The sequence below is a fragment of the Bufo bufo genome, chromosome 3 (genome assembly GCF_905171765.1).
Source record: "Bufo bufo chromosome 3, aBufBuf1.1, whole genome shotgun sequence".
Lineage (NCBI taxonomy): Eukaryota > Metazoa > Chordata > Amphibia > Anura > Bufonidae > Bufo > Bufo bufo.
In genome coordinates this window covers 325,931,994-325,952,295 of record NC_053391.1, presented here as the reverse complement: position 1 = coordinate 325,952,295, position 20,302 = coordinate 325,931,994, and the positions used below count along the sequence as shown (strand labels likewise).

The 20,302-nt window shown below is 45.3% G+C and overlaps 1 protein-coding gene across 1 annotated transcript in view; it reads left to right on the top strand.

Annotated features, from left to right (window-relative positions):
- DLGAP3 (DLG associated protein 3) overlaps positions 1-20,302 on the top strand; it is a 461,591-nt gene that overhangs the window by 202,367 nt on the left and 238,922 nt on the right. Inside the window, exon 5 of the mRNA XM_040421907.1 lies at positions 442-676. Within this exon, the coding sequence (XP_040277841.1) occupies positions 442-676 (235 nt within the window). The remainder of the gene's footprint in view (positions 1-441; positions 677-20,302) is intronic.

Below are 20,302 nucleotides of genomic sequence, written 5' to 3'. Positions count from 1 at the left end.
TAATTAATAATTAAATGTAATATTGGATTAATATATGGCACCTTCATTCAAAATGTAGAGACAAGTTAAGGGATGTAATTTTTGCTCTTCTTGGTGGGGCCAACACCAATCAAAATCCTAGTATCCATCAGGATCCAAGTTATATGGATACATGGCTATCATTGGCACATACCTTTGCTTACCATTCCTTGGGTATGGTTAGAATACAAGACTGTATGAAGCATATTGGCATTTATAATCCACGTCACATGCTTCTCTTCCAGTAGTTAATAGATTGTTTGCTTTTGCTTTGTACATAGTTGAGAAATGTTTAAGTCTGATTTGGTACAATGGTCTGAGACAATTTATTCCTCTTCTAATGTCATATCCTATGTGCGTTTCTCTGATTTCGTACATCTGAATTTGTTGTTTCGTGTGATCTAACTTATCTTTCATTTTCAGGTTAAGGGTGAACTAAACCACCAATCAGGGGCCACATGTGAATCGGTGTTCAGCGAAGTGGAGTCCCATGCTGTTGAAGCTTTGGATCTCCCTGGCTGTTTCCGAATGCGCAGTCACAGCTACCTCCGTGCCATCCAGGCTGGCTGCTCCCAAGATGATGACTGCATCTCTGTCTTCTCCTTGTCTGGCCCATCAGGACAAACCCTTGCCAGCAGCATTCTCAAACCCAACACTTGTAAGTGGCCCACCCACACAGTGTAGCATCTTATGTCTATAGTCCTGCAGTATAATGTTGTTATTTGTTTCCATTACTATCATTGCAAGTTGTGTTTATGTTGAATTTTCATTCATGTCTCACTCTACTTATGTTGGTAAGGTCTTTCAATTTTGTGTTATCTTATTTCATCTAATGTTCTCACATCTATGATTTAAGAAAGTGTAAGAAATTGTATTATCATAGTTTAGTACAGTTATGAGAAGAAATATTCCATCTGCCTTCTTTTAATATTATATATGTCTACCTTCATTTCAATTACCCTTTGTTATCTAGATATTTGGACAATCAACTGCTAAGGTTAGGAAATAGATATTACAGTGTAACTATGGAATATAACGGTTCTGTTATACAAGCTTCAGAGTCAAGGGGTCACAGGTATTGCTAGTTCTCTCTGTCTATGAAGTAATAACTCTCAACTTTCCTATCTGTCATTGCAGATATATATTGCAGTGGCTAATAGAAGGAGACCTTTCCTTAAGGTCATATGGTAGCTTTCATGTGCGCAAGGTTATGGCTTGTGCAAAAATAATGTGCTGCTTGTCACCATGAAAGTAAATGGAATAATTGTATCTGCCAGTTAGCAAGAGATGTATGTTCTGCTTTTCCCTCTTTTTTCCTAACAGGCAGCCTATGAAATGTCTTCACCATTCTCATTGCTGATTCTTTATCACACATTTGTTTGACCATCTGCTGATAACATAGCATTGCTGAAGAAATGTAGTGAAGAATTATATGATCAGAGGAAAGTTAAAACTGTATGCTGTAGATATAAGAATATTGGGGGTCATTTATCAATCCGAAATACACCTAAATTAGTATTTCAGGTGCCGACTGTGGCACAGTGTTTAGTTGCGCTGCAAACTGCTACTTCACCCTGCTTACGCCAGGTCTAAAATTGTGGGCCTGGTGTGGGAAGGGGAGGGGTCGGTAGGCCCGTCTCATTTACTATTTTCTACGCCTGTTTTAGGTGTAGAAAAAGGTCTAAATGTAAGACAACAAAGAAGCTGCCTTACATTTAGAACTGTGGATGTACATTAAGAACTGGCAGAGGATCTGCCAAAGTTATGTAGAGGCTGGCACCTCTTCATAACTTCGGCGGAACCACTGCCAGCACAGGGGTTTTATTAAGACTAGCATCTAAAACATTGGTCTTACTAAATGTGCCCTATATTTTATGATTTAGAAGTGAAAACATTTAGGCAATATCTGGGCTTAGATTACATTGCAATGATTATCATTTTAGACCTTGTGGTGGTTGATTCGCCTAATTTATTCCTTTCTCATCTGAAATATAGAAGTTTTATTTATTAACTCATCTGTGAGGTTATTACTGACTTAAATACTTTCCATCGGCATTGTATCTATTATAATTATTCTTAAAGGGTTTCTCTGGGCACAACAAACCTTCAATATATGATGAAGCTTTCTAATATAAACTGCTTTTCAACATACACATTGTTGCATTGTTGGACACCTCCAATGCATAGCTTTGAACTTGCAGAAGAAGTGCCAGTCCTTTTGCTTTCGTACCCACTGGTATCCTCTGCTAGAAGCTGATCAACAGATGCCTCCAGTTCGATATTGAGCATAGGAGATGGACCTTGCATGCTCAGCCTTGTTCTAGGGACAAGAAGTGTAGACATAGCCCTCTTATTGACCATATTACAAAGCAGGTTATACACTCACCTAAAGAATTATTAGGAACACCTGTTCTATTTCTCATTAATGCAATTATCTACTCAACCAATCACATGGCAGTTACTTCAATGCATTTAGGGGTGTGGTCCTGGTCAAGACAATCTCCTGAACTCCAAACTGAATGTCAGAATGGGAAAGAAAGGTGATTTAAGCAATTTTGAGCGTGGCATGGTTGTTGGTGTCAGACGGGCCGGTCTGAGTATTTCACAATCTGCTCAGTTACTGGGATTTTCACGCACAACCATTTCTAGGGTTTACAAAGAATGGTGTGAAAAGGGAAAAACATCCAGTATGCGGCAGTCCTATGGGCAAAAATGCCTTGTGGATGCTAGAGGTCAGAGGAGAATGGGCCGACTGATTCAAACTGAAGAGCAACGTTGACTGAAATAACCACTCGTTACAACCGAGGTATACAGCAAAGCATTTGTGAAGCCACAACACGCACAACCTTGAGGCGGATGGGCTACAACAGCAGAAGACCCCACCGGGTACCACTCATCTCCACTACAAATAGGAAAAAGAGGCTACAATTTGCACGAGCTCACCAAAATTGGACTGTTGAAGACTGGAAAAATGTTTCCTGGTCTGATGAGTCTCGATTTCTGTTGAGACATTCAAATGGTAGAGTCCGAATTTGGTGTAAACAGAATGAGAACATGTATCCATCCTCTGATGGCTACTTCCAGCAGGATAATGCACCATGTCACAAAGCTCGAATCATTTCAAATTGGTTTCTTGAACATGACAATGAGTTCACTGTACTAAAATGGCCCCCACAGTCACCAGATCTCAACACAATAGAGCATCTTTGGGATGTGGTAGAACGGGAGCTTCGTGCCCTGGATGTGCATCCCTCAAATCTCCATTAACTGCAAGATGCTATCCTATCAATATGGGCCAACATTTCTAAAGAATGCTATCAGCACCTTGTTGAATCAATGTCATGTAGAATTAGGCAGTTCTGAAGGCAAAAGGGGGTCCAACACCGTATTAGTATGGTGTTCCTAATAATTCTTTAGGTGAGTGTATATTTAAGGGTGATTAAGTATTAGAATTTAATTGTAACTAGTATGCTTTAAAAACATATAAAAAGTAGCCATTTCGTATATTAAATATCATTGCTTGATGCAAAAAGTAAAAGTGTATTGTTGCACTTCCATCGAATATGAAAAAATTACTTAAAGGGGTTTTTCAAAACATTTATATTGATGGCATGTTAAGAGCTACTGAAAAACATCTGATTTGTAAGAAAGAAAGCAAGGGTGGTGCGCTCACCTGAAGCCAATAGGAGGCACGGACAACGCCAGGAACCTGTACTCTCTCTCTTTTTAATTTGGATCTGATTTGTAAGGGTGCAGGAGTCAGAACACCTTCAATCAACAGTTTTTCTGTAGCTCTGGTGCCAGAAATAGGCACTAGAACTGAACAGCTCCGTCCACTATTTAGTGGACAGAGCTGGTTACTACAGCACTGCTCCCATTCACTTCAGTACTGCAGCTGTGTAGTTCTGCGTATTTCTGGTGCCCCAACTACTGAAAAACAGTGGAGTGGCAGGAGTGCCCGAAAATGGACTCCTGACTAGAGTTGAGCGAACACCTGGATGTTCGGGTTCGAGAAGTTCGGCCGAACTTCCCGGAAATGTTCGGGTTCGGGATCCGAACCCGACCCGAACTTCGTCCCGAACCCGAACCCCATTGAAGTCAATAGGGGCCCGAACTTTTCCGCACTAAAAAGGCTGTAAAACAGCCCAGGAAAGAGCTAGAGGGCTGCAAAAGGCAGCAACATGTAGGTAAATCCCCTGCAAACAAATGTGGATAGGGAAATGAATTAAAATAAAATAAATAAAAATTAACCAATATCAATTGGAAAGAGGTCCCATAGCAGAGAATCTGGCTTCACGTCAGCAGAGAATCAGTCTCTTCATGCCATAGCAGAGAATCTGGCTTCACGTCACCCACCACTGTAACAGTCCATTGTCATATATTTAGGCCCCGGCACCCAGGCAGAGGAGAGAGGTCCCGTAACAGAGAATCTGGCTTCATGTCAGCAGAGAATCAGTCTTCATGTCATAGCAGAGAATCAGGCTTCACGTCACCCACCACTGGAACAGGCCACTGTCAGATATTTTTAGGCCCCGGCACCCAGACAGAGGAGAGAGGTCCCATAACAGAGATTCAGGCTTCATGTCAGCAGAGAATCAGTCTTCATGTCATAGCAGAGAATCAGGCTTCACGTCACCCACCACTGGAGCAGGCCACTGTCAGATATTTTTAGGCCCCGGCACCCAGACAGAGGAGAGAGGTCCCATAACAGAGATTCAGGCTTCATGTCAGCAGAGAATCAGTCTGCATGTCATAGCAGAGAATCAGGCTTCACGTCACCCACCACTGGAACAGGCCACTGTCAGATATTTTTAGGCCCCGGCACCCAGACAGAGGAGAGAGGTCCCATAACAGAGATTCAGGCTTCATGTCAGCAGAGAATCAGTCTTCATGTCATAGCAGAGAATCAGGCTTCACGTCACCCACCACTGGAGCAGGCCACTGTCAGATATTTTTAGGCCCCGGCACCCAGACAGAGGAGAGAGGTCCCATAACAGAGATTCAGGCTTCATGTCAGCAGAGAATCAGTCTGCATGTCATAGCAGAGAATCAGGCTTCACGTCACCCACCACTGGAACAGGCCACTGCCAGATATTTTTAGGCCCCGGCACCCAGACAGAGGAGAGGTTCATTCAACTTTGGGTTGCCCCGCAATATAATGGTAAAATGAAAATAAAAATAAGATTGAATGAGGAAGTGCCCTGGAGTACAATAATATATTGTTAAGGGGAGGTAGTTAATGTATAATCTGCACAAGGATGGACAGGTCCTGTGGGATCCATGCCTGGTTAATTTTTATGAACGTCAGCTTGTCCACATTGGCTGTAGACAGGCGGCTGCGTTTGTCTGTAATGACGCCCCCTGCCGTGCTGAATACACGTTCAGACAAAACGCTGGCCGCCGGGCAGGCCAGCACCTCCAAGGCATAAAAGGCTTGCTCTGGCCACGTGGACAATTTGGAGACCCAGAAGTTGAATGGGGCCGAACCATCAGTCAGTACGTGGAGGGGTGTGCACAGGTACTGTTCCACCATGTTATTGAAATGTTGCCTCCTGCTAACACGTTCCGTATCAGGTGGTGGTGCAGTTAGCTGTGGTGTGGTGACAAAACTTTTCCACATCTCTGCCATGCTAACCCTGCCCTCAGAGGAGCTGGCCGTGACACAGCTGCGTTGGTGACCTCTTGCTCCTCCTCTGCCTTTGCCTTGGGCTTCCACTTGTTCCCATGTGACATTTGGGAATGCTCTCAGTAGCGCGTCTACCAACGTGCGCTTGTACTCGCGCATCTTACTATCACGCTCCAGTGCATGAAGTAAGGTGGGCACATTGTCTTTGTACCGTGGATCCAGCAGGGTGGCAACCCAGTAGTCCGCACACGTTAAAATGTGGGCAACTCTGCTGTCATTGCGCAGGCACTGCAGCATGTAGTCGCTCATGTGTGCCAGGCTGCCCAGAAGTAAGGACAAGCTGTCCTCTGTGGGAGACGTATCGTCATCGTCCTGTTTCCCCCCAGCCACGCACCAGTGATGGGCCCGAGCTGCGTTGGGTGCCAGCCCGCTGTGAACCTGCTTCATCCTCATCCTCCTCCACCTCATCCTCGTCCTCCTCGTCCTCCAGTAGTGGGCCCTGTCTGGCCACATTTGTACCTAGCCTCTGCTGTTGCAAAAAAACTCCCTCTGAGTCACTTCGAAGAGACTGGCCTGAAAGTGCTAAAAATGACCCCTCTTCCTCCTCTTCCTCCTGGGCCACCTCCTCTTCCATCATCGCCCTAAGTGTTTTCTCAAGGAGACATAGAAGTGGTATTGTAACGCTGATAACGGCGTCATCGCCACTGGCCATGTTGGTGGAGTACTCGAAACAGCGCAACAGGGCACACAGGTCTCGCATGGAGGCCCAGTCATTGGTGGTGAAGTGGTGCTGTTCCGCAGTGCGACTGACCCGTGCGTGCTGCAGCTGAAACTCCACTATGGCCTGCTGCTGCTCGCACAGTCTGTCCAGCATGTGCAAGGTGGAGTTCCACCTGGTGGGCACGTCGCATATGAGGCGGTGAGCGGGAAGGCCGAAGTTACGCTGTAGCGCAGACAGGCGAGCAGCGGCAGGATGTGAACGCCGGAAGCGCGAACAGACGGCCCGCACTTTATGCAGCAGCTCTGACATGTCGGGGTAGTTTTGAATGAACTTCTGCACCACCAAATTCAGCAAATGCGCCAGGCAAGGGATGTGCGTCAAACCGGCTAGTCCCAGAGCTGCATTTCGCCCATTATCGCACACCACCAGGCCGGGCTTGAGGCTCACCGGCAGCAACCACTCGTCGGTCTGTTGTTCTATACCCCGCCACAACTCCTGTGCAGTGTGGGGCCTGTCCCCCAAACATATGAGTTTCAGAATGGCCTGCTGACGTTTACCCCGGGCTGTGCTGAAGTTGGTGGTGAAGGTGTGTGGCTGACTGGATGAGCAGGTGGAAGAAGAGGAGGAGGAAGCTGAGCAGGAGGAGGAGGCAACAGGAGGCAAAGAATGTTGCCCTGCGATCCTTGGCGGCGGAAGAACGTGCGCCAAACAGCTCTCCGCCTGGGGCCCAGCCGCCACTACATTTACCCAGTGTGCAGTTAGGGAGATATAGTGTCCCTGGCTGTGCTTACTGGTCCACGTAGCTGTGGTTAGGTGGACCTTGCCACAGATGGCGTTGCGCAGTGCACACTTGATTTTATCGGATACTTGGTTGTGCAGGGAAGGCATGGCTCTCTTGGAGAAGTAGTGCCGACTGGGAACAACATACTGTGGGACAGCAAGCGACATAAGCTGTTTGAAGCTGTCTGTGTCCACCAGCCTGAATGACAGCATTTCATAGGCCAGTAGTTTAGAAATGCTGGCATTCAGGGCCAGGGATCGAGGGTGGCTAGGTGGGAATTTACGCTTTCTCTCAAATGTTTGTGAGATGGAGAGCAGAACGCTGCCGTGTGACATGGTTGAGATGCTTGGTGACGCAGGTGGTGGTGTTGGTGGTACATCCCATGTTTGCTGGGCGGCAGGTGCCAACGTTCCTCCAGAGGCGGAGGAAGAGGCAGAGGCGGCAGCAGCAGAAGAGGTAGCAGGGGGAGCCTGAGTGACTTCCTTGTTTTTAAGGTGTTTACTCCACTGCAGTTCATGCTTTGTATGCAGGTGCCTGGTCATGCAGGTTGTGCTAAGGTTCAGAACGTTAATGCCTCGCTTCAGGCTCTGATGGCACAGCGTGCAAACCACTCGGGTCTTGTCGTCAGCACATTGTTTGAAGAAGTGCCATGCCAGGGAACTCCTTGAAGCTGCCTTTGGGGTGCTCGGTCCCAGATGGCGGCGGTCAGTAGCAGGCGGAGTCTCTTTGCGGCGGGTGTTTTGCTTTTGCCCACTGCTCCCTCTTTGTCTTTTGCTACGCTGTTGGCTCGGTCTCACCACTGCCTCTTCCTCCGAACTGTGAAAGTCAGTGGCACGACCTTCATTCCATGTGGGGTCTAGGACCTCATCGTCCCCTGAATCGTCTTCCACCCAGTCTTGATCCCTGACCTCCTGTTCAGTCTGCACACTGCAGAAAGACGCAGCAGTTGGCACCTGTGTTTCGTCATCATCAGAGACGTGCTGAGGTGGTATTCCCATGTCCTCATCATCAGGAAACATAAGTGGTTGTGCGTTAGTGCATTCTATCTCTTCCACCCCTGGGGAAGGGCTAGGTGGATGACCTTGGGAAACCCTGCCAGCAGTGTCTTCAAACAGCATAAGAGACTGCTGCATAACTTGAGGCTCAAACAGTTTCCCTGATATGCATGGGGGTGATGTGACAGACTGATGGGCTTGGTTTTCATGCGCCATCTGTGCGCTTTCTGCAGAAGACTGGGTGGGAGATAATGTGAACGTGCTGGATGCACTGTCGGCCACCCAATTGACTAATGCCTGTACCTGCTCAGGCCTTACCATCCTTAGAACGGCATTGGGCCCCACCAAATATGGCTGTAAATTCTGGCGGCTACTGGGACCTGAGGTAGTTGGTACACTAGGACGTGTGGCTGTGGCAGAACGGCCACGTCCTCTCCCAGCACCAGAGGGTCCACTAACACGACCATGTCCGCGTCCGCGTCCCTTACTAGATGTTTTCCTCATTGTTACCGTTCACCACAATAAGAAAAATATTATTCGGGCCAATGTATTGAATTAAAATTCAGGCCTTTTTTTACAGACACCTAACACTAAGTCTATCTGGCTATCTATTTAGGTACCGTATTACACTAATACAGGCACAGCAGTAATGACAGATTTAGCTGAATATAAATTTGAGGCCTATTATTTAGGCGCTGGGTGACAGGTATACGATTACGGATAGAATTAGACTTGGATCTGCACTGTAGCGTGTGTGTTAAGTTTTTGAGAATTACCCTATCAGCACCTTGAATCTAATATACCCTTTTAGGGATAGATTTAAAGTATGCCTGATACAGCAGAAACCACTAATTTTGAGAATTGCAAATTTGGGAATTGTTTTTCAACCCAGAACAAAAACTGTGCTTTGACGGTGTCACGACTGTGACTGATCCAGACAGGTCTGGGAGGAGAAGGTCGCAGCGACTTGCTACTCGCGATAGCTTGTGAGTTTGCTCCGTGGTTCAGGGTATGTCATCTGGGTTTTGCCTTGTGAACCTTTTTGTCCTGACTGGGAGTTTGTAGGCATCCTTCTCAGGTGAGTCCTGTCTGCCACTCCCAGCTACTATATTAGTTTCACTTTCACTTGCAGTCATTGCCAGATATAGTCCTTACTTCCAGTTCTATTCTGACCTTTGAAGGAGATCGTTTGATGGTGTTGCTGTGGAGCTCTTGTCCGGCGTGAACTGTCGTGATTGGGATCGCCTTCTCTGCTCGTGACTGGATAAGTCTATCTCTGATATAGTTTGTTTGTTGCTGTCTTCCCCTGCTGTTCTCCTAGACATGAGTGATGGTGACTAGTGCTCCCATCGGCCTTTCCCCACTCTAGGCTTTAGGGTGACTGAGGGTTTAGGCATCCTGCTCGCCGCACGGGTTCACACCCCGTCTACGGTATCAGGGCAGACAGGTGCCAGCTTAGGGTTAGTCAGGGATGGCCATACTATTCCCATCCGTAGATAAGGGTCCCCCTTCCCCTCCATCTGGTGCGACATGACTGCTGCTGGGGTAGCGGTCGTGACAGTATATTTGGCCTTTTAAAAAAAAAAAAAGTGACATTTCTTTTTTTTTTTTTTTTGCTTGCTGTTTTGCTTTGTATTTTTCTGTTCCACTATGGATCCGGTTACGGTTTTGGCGAAACAATTACAGGGAATATCCCTTGAAGTGGCAGGATTAAAAGCAACAGTGCGGCAGCAGCAGCAGCCATCCTTGGGTTCCACCGTTGCTACGGGAAACCAAGGTACTCCTGAGCCAAAAGTGGCTTTTCCTGATAGGTTCTCAGGAGGTAGAGACCAATTTGTAACCTTCAGAGAAGCTTGCAAATTGTTCTTCAGGTTACGCCCTAGATCCTCCGGCGGTGAGGAACAACGGGTGGGTATTGTAATTTCTCTCCTGCAAGGAGATCCGCAGGCTTGGGCTTTCTCCCTACCATCAGACTCTCCGGCCTTATGCTCAGTGGAGGAGTTTTTTGAAGCCCTGGGTCTCGTATATGATGACCCGGACAGGGTCTCACTGGCTGAGTCTAAGCTACGTAGACTTTGGCAAGAGAACCAGTCTGCTGAACTATATTGTTCTGAATTCCGTAGGTGGGCTACTGATACGTTATGGAACCACTCGGCCCTTAGGAGTCAGTTCTGCCAGGGGTTGTCTGAAAAATTAAAAGACGCGCTGGCGGTATACGAGGTTCCTGGGTCTCTGGAGGCTGCTATGTCTCTGTCCATAAGAATCGACAGACGACTCAGGGAGAGACTATTAAATTTTACGGAGGCCTCTATAGGGCAGGGATCGGTTTGTTATGATCCAGTCGAACCAATGCACATAGGGGGCGCCACTAGACGGGTGAATCCTCCTAAGTTCCGCTGTAGGTCAGAGGTTTGTTTTCGTTGTGGGGGGAGGGGTCATTTTGTAAAGGTTTGTCCCTCAGAACCCAAGAGACCACAAACAAAGGAGCCGCCGGGAAAACTAGAGTCCCCAGATTGTGCGGAGGATAACAGTCTGGGCGTATTCGTTTCCTCCATAATCATGTCTCAGTTTTTGTTGTCCGCTACCATTGAGGCGGGCAATAAGACTGAGATCTGTTCCGTCTTTTTGGACAGTGGGGCGGGGGTCAACTTGGTGGATTCACGGTTTGCTCAGGCTCTGGGTTTTACTCCAGAGCCGATACGCAGAACTATTCCTGTTTTTGCCATCGACTCCTCCCCTCTTACTCAGAAAGAGTTAACTCAGATCATTCATAATATCCATCTGCAGGTAGGGGACCTCCATAAAGAGCATATCTCATGTTATGTCCTGGACGGTCTTCCGGCTCCTATGGTATTGGGGCTTCCCTGGCTGGTGACTCACAATCCAGTGGTGGATTGGCAGGCCGGGGAGATTGTGGAGTGGAGTGAACATTGTAAGGACAACTGCTTGAGTAGTAGGTGCTCTACACTCTCTGTAACATCTTTACCTGCCTTTCTGTCAGATTTTATGGATGTGTTCTCTGAGAAGGGTTGTCAGGGGTTACCACCTCATCGTCCATATGATTGCCCGATTAATCTACTACCTGGGGCCAAACTACCTAAAACCCGGTTATACAATCTTTCTGGCCCGGAGAGGAAGGCTATTAAAGATTTATATTTCGGAGAGTTTGGCTAAGGGACACATCAGACCCTCTTCTTCACCTGTGGCTGCAGGGTTCTTTTTCGTTAAAAAGAAAGATGGGGGCCTACGTCCTTGCCTGGATTTCCGGGAATTAAACTGGATAACTATCCGAGATCCCTATCCTCTTCCTCTCATTCCCGACCTCTTTAATCAGGTTGCTGGTGCTAAATGGTTCTCCAAAATGGATCTCAGAGGAGCCTATAACCTGGTTCGCATCAAAGAGGGGGATGAGTGGAAGACGGCTTTTAATACTCCGGAAGGGCATTATGAAAATCTGGTCATGCCATTTGGTCTTACTAATGCGCCTGCGGTATTCCAACATTTTGTCAACGATATTTTTAGTCAACTTATCGGGAGATTTGCTGTGATATATCTTGATGACATCCTGGTCTATTCCCCGGATCTGGATACACATAAGATCCATGTGAGACAAGTGCTGCAGATATTAAGGGCCAACAAATTGTTTGCTAAGTTAGAAAAATGTGTGTTCGCCGTAAAAGAACTGCCATTTCTGGGGTATGTGTTGTCAGATTCAGGTTTCCGCATGGATCCAGAGAAAGTCCGGGCGATTATAGACTGGGATCTGCCTGAGAACCTGAAGGCATTGCAACGCTTCCTGGGGTTTGCCAATTTTTATAGAAAGTTTATAAAAAACTATTCCTTGGTGGTCAAACCACTGACGGACATGACCCGAAAGGGATCCGATTTTTCCAAATGGTCACGTGCAGCCAAAACTGCCTTTGCATCTCTGAAGGAGAGCTTCACCTCGGCCCCTATTCTCGTACAGCCAGATGTTTCGCTTCCTTTTATTGTAGAGGTTGACGCATCAGAGGTGGGGGTGGGAGCGGTACTATCTCAGGGCCCGTCCCCTGGTGAATGGCGTCCGTGTGCTTTCTTTTCGAAGAAGTTGTCTACTGCAGAAAGGAACTATGATATTGGCAACAGGGAACTTTTGGCTATTAAGTTGGCTTTTGAGGAGTGGCGTCATTTTTTGGAGGGGGCGGTTCATCCCGTCACGGTGATTACTGATCACAAAAACTTATTATATCTGGAGTCTGCTAAACGTCTCACCCCTAGACAGGCTCGGTGGTCGTTATTTTTTACTAGGTTTAATTTTGTAATAACCTATCGCCCGGGGGCAAAAAATACTAAGGCGGATGCATTGTCTCGAAGTTTTCCTGGAGGGGGTGATGTTGAGGTACCAGAGCCCATTTTGCAAAAGGGGGTGGTGGTCTCTGCATTACACTCAGGTTTGGAGGGGAGGGTGTTGGAAGCTCAGGGGGACGCCCCGGCCTCCTGCCCCTCGGGTAAACTGTTTGTGCCAGAAAATTTACGACTGGAGATACTAAAAGAACACCATAACTCCACACTGGCAGGACACCCAGGTAGTAGGGCAACCTCTGAGTTAGTGTCTCGTCGGTTCTAGTGGCCTAAATGGCGCCAGGAGGTGTTGAATTTTGTGTCTGCATGTGCTACCTGTGCTCGTTCTAAGGTAGATCATACTCGTCCGGCAGGGCGTCTTTTACCTCTGGCCATCCCCAACAGGCCTTGGACGCACCTGTCAATTGATTTCATTACGGATCTACCAGTATCAGCGGGGAAGACTGTTATTCTTGTAGTTGTTGACAGATTCAGTAAAATGCTGCACTTTATTGCTCTTGCCGCATTGCCTAATGCTAACACACTGGCTCAGGTTTTTATTGACCACATCGTGTAGGTTCACGGGGTCCCTTCCGATATTGTTTCGGATCGTGGTACCCAATTTGTTTCTAAATTTTGGAAAGCTTTTTGTTCTCGTTTAGGGGTTCATCTGTCGTTTTCTTCATCTTTCCATCCACAGTCCAACGGTCAGACTGAACGTACCAATCAAAACCTAGAGACATATTTGAGATGCTTTGTTTCCGAAAATCAGGAGGAATGGTCATCTTATTTACCGTTAGCCGAGTTTGCCATTAATAATCGTCGTCAAGAATCCACCGATAAGTCACCATTTTTTGGTGCGTATGGTTTCCATCCTCAGTTTTGTACGTTTAGTGAGGGGGGACCGTCTGGGATTCCCGAGTAGGAACGATTTGCGTCTTCACTTTCTTCAGTGTGGCAGAGTGTGCAAGAAAGTTTGAAGAGAATTGGTGGTAGATACAAACGTGCGGCTGATAGGAAGTGCTCTGAAGGTCCGGACCTTGGGGTGAATGACTTGGTGTGGTTGTCTACCAGAAATATCAAGTTGAAGGTTCCCTCGTGGAAATTAGGTCCGAGATTTATTGGTCCTTATAGGGTAATTAAGATCATTAACCCAGTGGCTTTTCGTCTGGAGCTACCTCAGACTCTAAGGATCTATGTCTTCCACAGATCTCTGCTTAAGAGATATGTAGAACCTCCTGAACCATTGCCACTACCGCCTCCACCAGTGGTTGTTGATGGCAGTCTTGAGTTTCAGGTAGAAAAGATTGTTGATTCACGATATGTTCGCCGCTCTCTTCAGTACCTGGTGCACTGGAAAGGTTATGGTTCCGAAGAGAGAATGTGGGTTCCAGCATCAGAGATAAAAGCGGACAGACTCATTCGGGCTTTTCATAGCTCCCATCCGGAGAGGCCTGGTCTTGAGGGTCCAGGGGCCCCTCGTAGAAAGGGGGGTACTGTCACGACTGTGACTGATCCAGACAGGTCTGGGAGGAGAAGGTCGCAGCGACTTGCTACTCGCGATAGCTTGTGAGTTTGCTCCGTGGTTCAGGGTATGTCATCTGGGTTTTGCCTTGTGAACCTTTTTGTCCTGACTGGGAGTTTGTAGGCATCCTTCTCAGGTGAGTCCTGTCTGCCACTCCCAGCTACTATATTAGTTTCACTTTCACTTGCAGTCATTGCCAGATATAGTCCTTACTTCCAGTTCTATTCTGACCTTTGAATGAGATCGTTTGATGGTGTTGCTGTGGAGCTCTTGTCCGGCGTGGACTGTCGTGATTGGGATCGCCTTCTCTGCTCGTGACTGGATAAGTCTATCTCTGATATAGTTTGTTTGTTGCTGTCTTCCCCTGCTGTTCTCCTAGACATGAGTGATGGTGACTAGTGCTCCCATCGGCCTTTCCCCACTCTAGGCTTTAGGGTGCCGCTCGGGTTCACACCCCGTCTAGGGTATCAGGGCAGACAGGTGCCAGCTTAGGGTTAGTCAGGGGTGGCCATACTATTCCCATCCGTAGATAAGGGTCCCCCTTCCCCTCCGTCTGGTGCGACACGACTGCTGCTGGGGTAGCGGTCGTGACAGACGGACAGTAAAAATAACTTGACCAGCTAAAACAGTACAGATTTGTATGAATATAAATGTGAGGCCTATTTTTTAGGCGCTGGGTGACAGGTATACGTTTAATCACAGAATTAGACTTGGATCTGCACTGTAGCGTGTGTGTGAAGTTCTTGAGATTTACCCTATCAGCACCTTGAATCTAATATACAATTTTAGGGATAGATTTAAAGTAGGCCTGATACAGCAGAAACTACTAATTTTGAGAATTGCAGATTTGGGAATTGTTTTTCAACCCAGAACAAAAACTGTGCTTTGACGGACAGTAAAAATAACTTGACCAGCTAAAACAGTACAGATTTGTATGAATATAAATGTGAGGCCTATTTTTTAGGCGCTGGGTGACAGGTATACGTTTAATCACAGAATTAGACTTGGATCTGCACTGTAGCGTGTGTGTGAAGTTCTTGAGAATTACCCTATCAGCACCTTGAATCTAATATACCCTTTTAGGGATAGATTTAAAGTAGGCCCGATACAGCAGAAACCACTAATTTTGAGAATTGCAGATTTGGGAATTGTTTTTCAACCCAGAACAAAAACTGTGCTTTGACGGTCACTAACAATAACTTGACCAGCTAAAGCAGTAATGACAGATTTGGATTAATATAAATGTGAGGCCTATTTTTTAGGCGCTGGGTGACAGGCTCAACTTGCCCCTGATGTAGTATATGGCCAAAAAATAACCACACTATTGATGGTTAAATGAACTTGATGAAAGCTTGACCCTGATGTAGGATATAGCAAAAAATAACCACACTATTGATGGTTAAATGTACTTGGTGGCAGCTTGTGCTGGCGCACAAGCAAGCCACAAAATGGCCGCCGATCACCCCAGAAAAAAGTGACTGAAAAACGCTCTGGGCACCCTAAAAACACTGAGCAATTGAATAGCAGCAGTTCAATGATCCACACCTGTAGATCGATCACTGAATGAAGTCTTTTGGAGGAGTTAATCACTGCCTAATCTCGCCCTAACGTCGCAGCTGAAACCTCTCCCTGCACTTGTAACAGCAGAGTGACGTGCAGCGCTACGTGACCCAAGCTTATATAGAGGCTGGGTCACATGCTGCACTGGCCAATCACAGCCATGCCAATAGTAGGCAAGGCTGTGATGGCCTCTTGGGGCAAGTAGTATGATGCTTGTTGATTGACTGCTTTGCAGCCTTTCAAAAAGGTCCGCAAAAAAATTTTCATCAGTACCCTATGATCCCTCACTGCTTATGCAATATCTTTGTCTGAGCTTAGCAACATCCCTAGCAACCAATAGGAAAGTTGCCTACCCCTTACTAGTGTTGATCGCGAATATATTACATTGCCGATTTTTGCAATCAAGAAAATAATGACTGGATCACGAATTCTAGAATTTACAAATTTGTGGTGAACATTAGGCCAAAAATTCGGGATATATCACGAATACGAATATTGCCTATGCTGCTCATCACTAGTGATGAGTGGCAGGGGTCATATTCGAATTCTCAATATTTCGCAAATATTTCGTAGAATATTCGTAGAATATTCGCAAATTCGACTATTCGTTAGGAGTAGTGTTGATTGCGAATTTTCGTAATGAGAATTTTCGTTATGAGAATTTTCCTCATGCACACGACCGTTTTTTTTGCGGTCCGCAAAAATGGGTTCCGTAGTTCCGTGATCCATGTCCGTTTTTTCTTCCGTGGATCTTCCCTGATTTTTGGAGGATCCACGGACATGAAGGAAAAAGTCGTTTTGGTGTCCGCCTGGCCGTGCGGAGCCAAACGGATCCGTCCTGACTTACAATGCAAGTCAATGGGGACGGATCCGTTTGACGTTGACACAATATGGTGCAATTGCAAACGGATCCGTCCCCCATTGACTTTCAATGTAAAGTCAGGAGTCCCTATTATACCATCGGATCGGAGTTTTCTATAAAGCGTCCCCATCACCATGGGAACGCCTCTATGTTAAAATATACCATCGGATTTGAGTTATATCGTGAAAACTCAGATCCGACAGTATATTCTAACACAGAGGCGTTCCCATAGTGATGGGGACGCTTTAAGTTAGAATATACTAAGAACTGTGTACATCACTGCCCCCTGCTGTCTGGCAGCACCCGATCTCTTACAGGGGGCTGTGATCCGCACAAAGAGATCAGGTGCTGCCAGGCAGGAGGGGGCAGACCCCCCTCCCTCCCCAGTTTTAAATTCATTGGTGACCAGTGCGGCCCCCCTCCCTCCCTCCCCTGTATTACATTCATTGGTGGCCAGTGCGGCCCCCCTCCCTCCCCTGTATTACATTCATTGGTGGCCAGTGCGGCCCCCCTCCCTCCCTCCCTTGTATTACAGTCATTGGTGGCCAGTGCGGCCCTCCTCTCCCCCCCTCCTTATTAAAATCCCCCCCAGTGCGGCACCTGAGGGGTTAATTGTGCGGATCACAGCCCCCTGTAAGAGATCGGGTGCTGCTAGGCAGCAGGGGGCAGTCATGTACACAGTTCTTAGTATATTCTAACTTTAAGCGTCCCCATCACTATGGGAACGCCTCTGTGTTAGAATACACTGTCGGTGAAAAGTGAAAACTGATCTAAAAAAGCTTTTATGCAGACGGATCTGCGGATCCGTCTGTGTGAAAGTAGCCTATGAACACGGATCACGGACGCGGATGACAATCTTGTGTGCATCCCTGTTTTTTCACAGACCCATTGACTTGAATGGGTCCGTGAACCGTTGTCCGTCAAAAAAATAGGACAGGTCTTATTTTTTTTGACGGACAGGAAACACAGATCACGGACGCGGATGAAAAATGCTGCATTTTCCGAGTTTTCAACGGACCCATTGAAAGTCAATGGGTCCGCAGAAAATCACGGAAAACGGAACAACGGACACGGATGCACACAACAGTCGTGAGGCCTAAATGAGATTGTGAAAACTCAGATCCGATGGTATATTCTAACCCCCAGGCGTTCCCATGGTGATGGTGACGCTTGTCAGGGAGGAGTATGCCAAAGTGAAACAACTGTACAGATAAAAATAAAAAAAAGACGAATATTCTAAAAAAACTAATATATTCGTTTCTTAGAATATTCGTAAGATTGAAAAACAAGAATATATAGCAATATAGTAAATATTTGAAAGAAAACGTCTAATAGTTGTAATTTTTTTCTCATCTGAAGTGCAGATTGGAAAAAAATTACAACTATTAAAAAAAAGATTATAACACTATATTAGCTAAATTGTTCTACATTAGTTTTTTTTTCCGAATATTCGCTATATTGCTATATGTTCTTGTTTTAGAATATAAAAAAAAAGAATATATAACACTATATCGAATATAATCTTTTTTTAGAATTTTCGTCTTATTTTCCATCTGAAGGCATGATTCCTCCCTGCTTAAAGGGAACCTGTCCCCTGGATTTTGGTTATAGAGTTGAGGACATGGGTTGTTAGATGGCCGCTAGCACATCCGCAATACCCAGTCCCCATAGCTCTGTGTGCTTTTATTGTGTACAAAAAACCTATTTGATACATATGCAAATTAACCTGAGATGAGTCCTGTATGTGAGATGAGTCAGGGACAGGACTCATCTCAGGTTAATTTGCATATGTATCAAATAATTTTTTTTACACAATAAAAGCACTCAGAGCTATGGGGACTGGGTATTGCAGATGTACTAGCAGTGATCTAGCAACCCATGTCCTCAACTCTATACCCAAAATCCAGGTGACAGGTTCCCTTTAAGTCATGACTTCAGATGGAAAAAAAGACGAATATTCTAAAAAACTAATATATTCGATATAGTGTTATATATTCTTTTTTTATATTCTAAAACAAGAATATATAGCAATATAGCGAATATTCGAAAAAAAAAAAAAAAACGACTGTAGAACAATTTAGCTAATATAGTGCTATAATCTTTTTTTTTAATAGTTGTAATTTCTGCACTTCAGGTGATAAAAAAATTACAACTATTAGACAAAGAAGATTATAGCACTATATTAGCTAAGCAGGGAGGAATCATGACTTCAGATGGAAAAAAAGATGAATATTCTAAAAAACTAATATATTCGATATAGTGCTATATATTTGTTTTTTCGAATATTCGTAATATTCTAAAACAAGAATATATAGCAATATAGCAAATATTCGGAAAAAAAACTAATGTAGAACAATTTAGCTAATATAGTGCTATAATCTTTTTTTTATAGTTGTGATTTTTTCCAATCTGAACTGCAGATGAGAAAAAAACAACAACTATTAGACAAAGAAGATTATAGCACTATATTAGCTAAATTGCTCTATATTCTTTTTTTTTCCGACTATTCGCTATATTGCTATATATTCTTGTTTTTCAATATTACGAATATTCTAAGAAACGAATATATTAGTTTTTTAGAATATTCATCTTGTTTTTTTTAATCTGTACAGTTGTTCCACTTTGGCATACTCCTCCCCGACAAGAGTCCCCATCACCATGGGAATGCCTGGGGGTTAGAATATACCATCGGATCTGAGTTTTCATGATCTGATTGATTCTCATTACAAAAATTCTCATTACAAAAATTCTCATTACGAAAATTCGCAATTAACACTACTCCTAAAGTCAAAGATATTGCAGCCTTCTCATTGGCCCACAAGCTAGAGGCAGGGAGGGATCATGTGTACTGATTAAAAAAATCACTATATTCTGTGCCGATATTCGCGATAAAAATTATTCGCAATTCGAATATTCGTGATCAACACTACTCGTCACTATTCATCAATAATACATCTTTGATCAGTGTGCCCAGGATGCTGCAGTCCTTTCCTTTGCAAACTACCTTCATTAGGCAACATCATGCAAGTTTGCATGTTTGTCATGTTTCTCAAAAGTGTGACCCAAGCTGAACATTAGGTGCAGGATACCTTTTGCAAAGTTCATAAGGTATATGCCTTTTAAGCCTAGTGTATGTCAATGTACAGATTTGTTCATGAACTGATCAGCACCGAAGAAACCAAAAACCTCCACAGTCCGTGGGCTAATAGTCTGATTAGGTGCATGAGGTGATTAGTTATGCAGCTGCGCAGCTTTTTACCCTTTAGTAGAAAAAAAGACCCCTTAACACAGACCTAGAACCTGGAATTAAACATTTTCATACATTTCCCTATTACAACTAAAGCTTGATATCTAGTGAAGGTTAGGTTAATAATTATGGGATTTAAAGAGGATGTCTGGTTTCATGATATTCAAGACCTATCCTCAGGATAGGTCATCAATATCATGTTGTGGGGGGTCCGACTCTTGGCACCCCCACGATCAACTGTTGAAGGGGTTGCAGAGCTTGTGTGATCACTGCATCCTTTTCAATGTTTACCTGCATGCTGTCTACATTGTAGTGGTGGTGCAGTGTAATTACAGCTATTTGTCCCATTCACATGAATGAGGGTGGAGGCTGTATTTATACTGCACTGCCCAGGGGCGTAACTAGAAGTGACTGGGCCCCACAGCAAATATTTGCAAGGGCCCCTCCAGCGCGCTTCGCACCTCCCTCCTCCTGTGTAAACCCCACTCCTTTGGCACAGTGTAGCGGTATACTGTATATTGTGTGGCACAGTGGATGCTATATGTGTATAACATAAACATATTTTATATGAAAACTTACAGTCACTTGACCCTTGGGGATCTCGGACACCACTTCAACACTTGGCCGGGGGCTCGGCGCAGCTGATG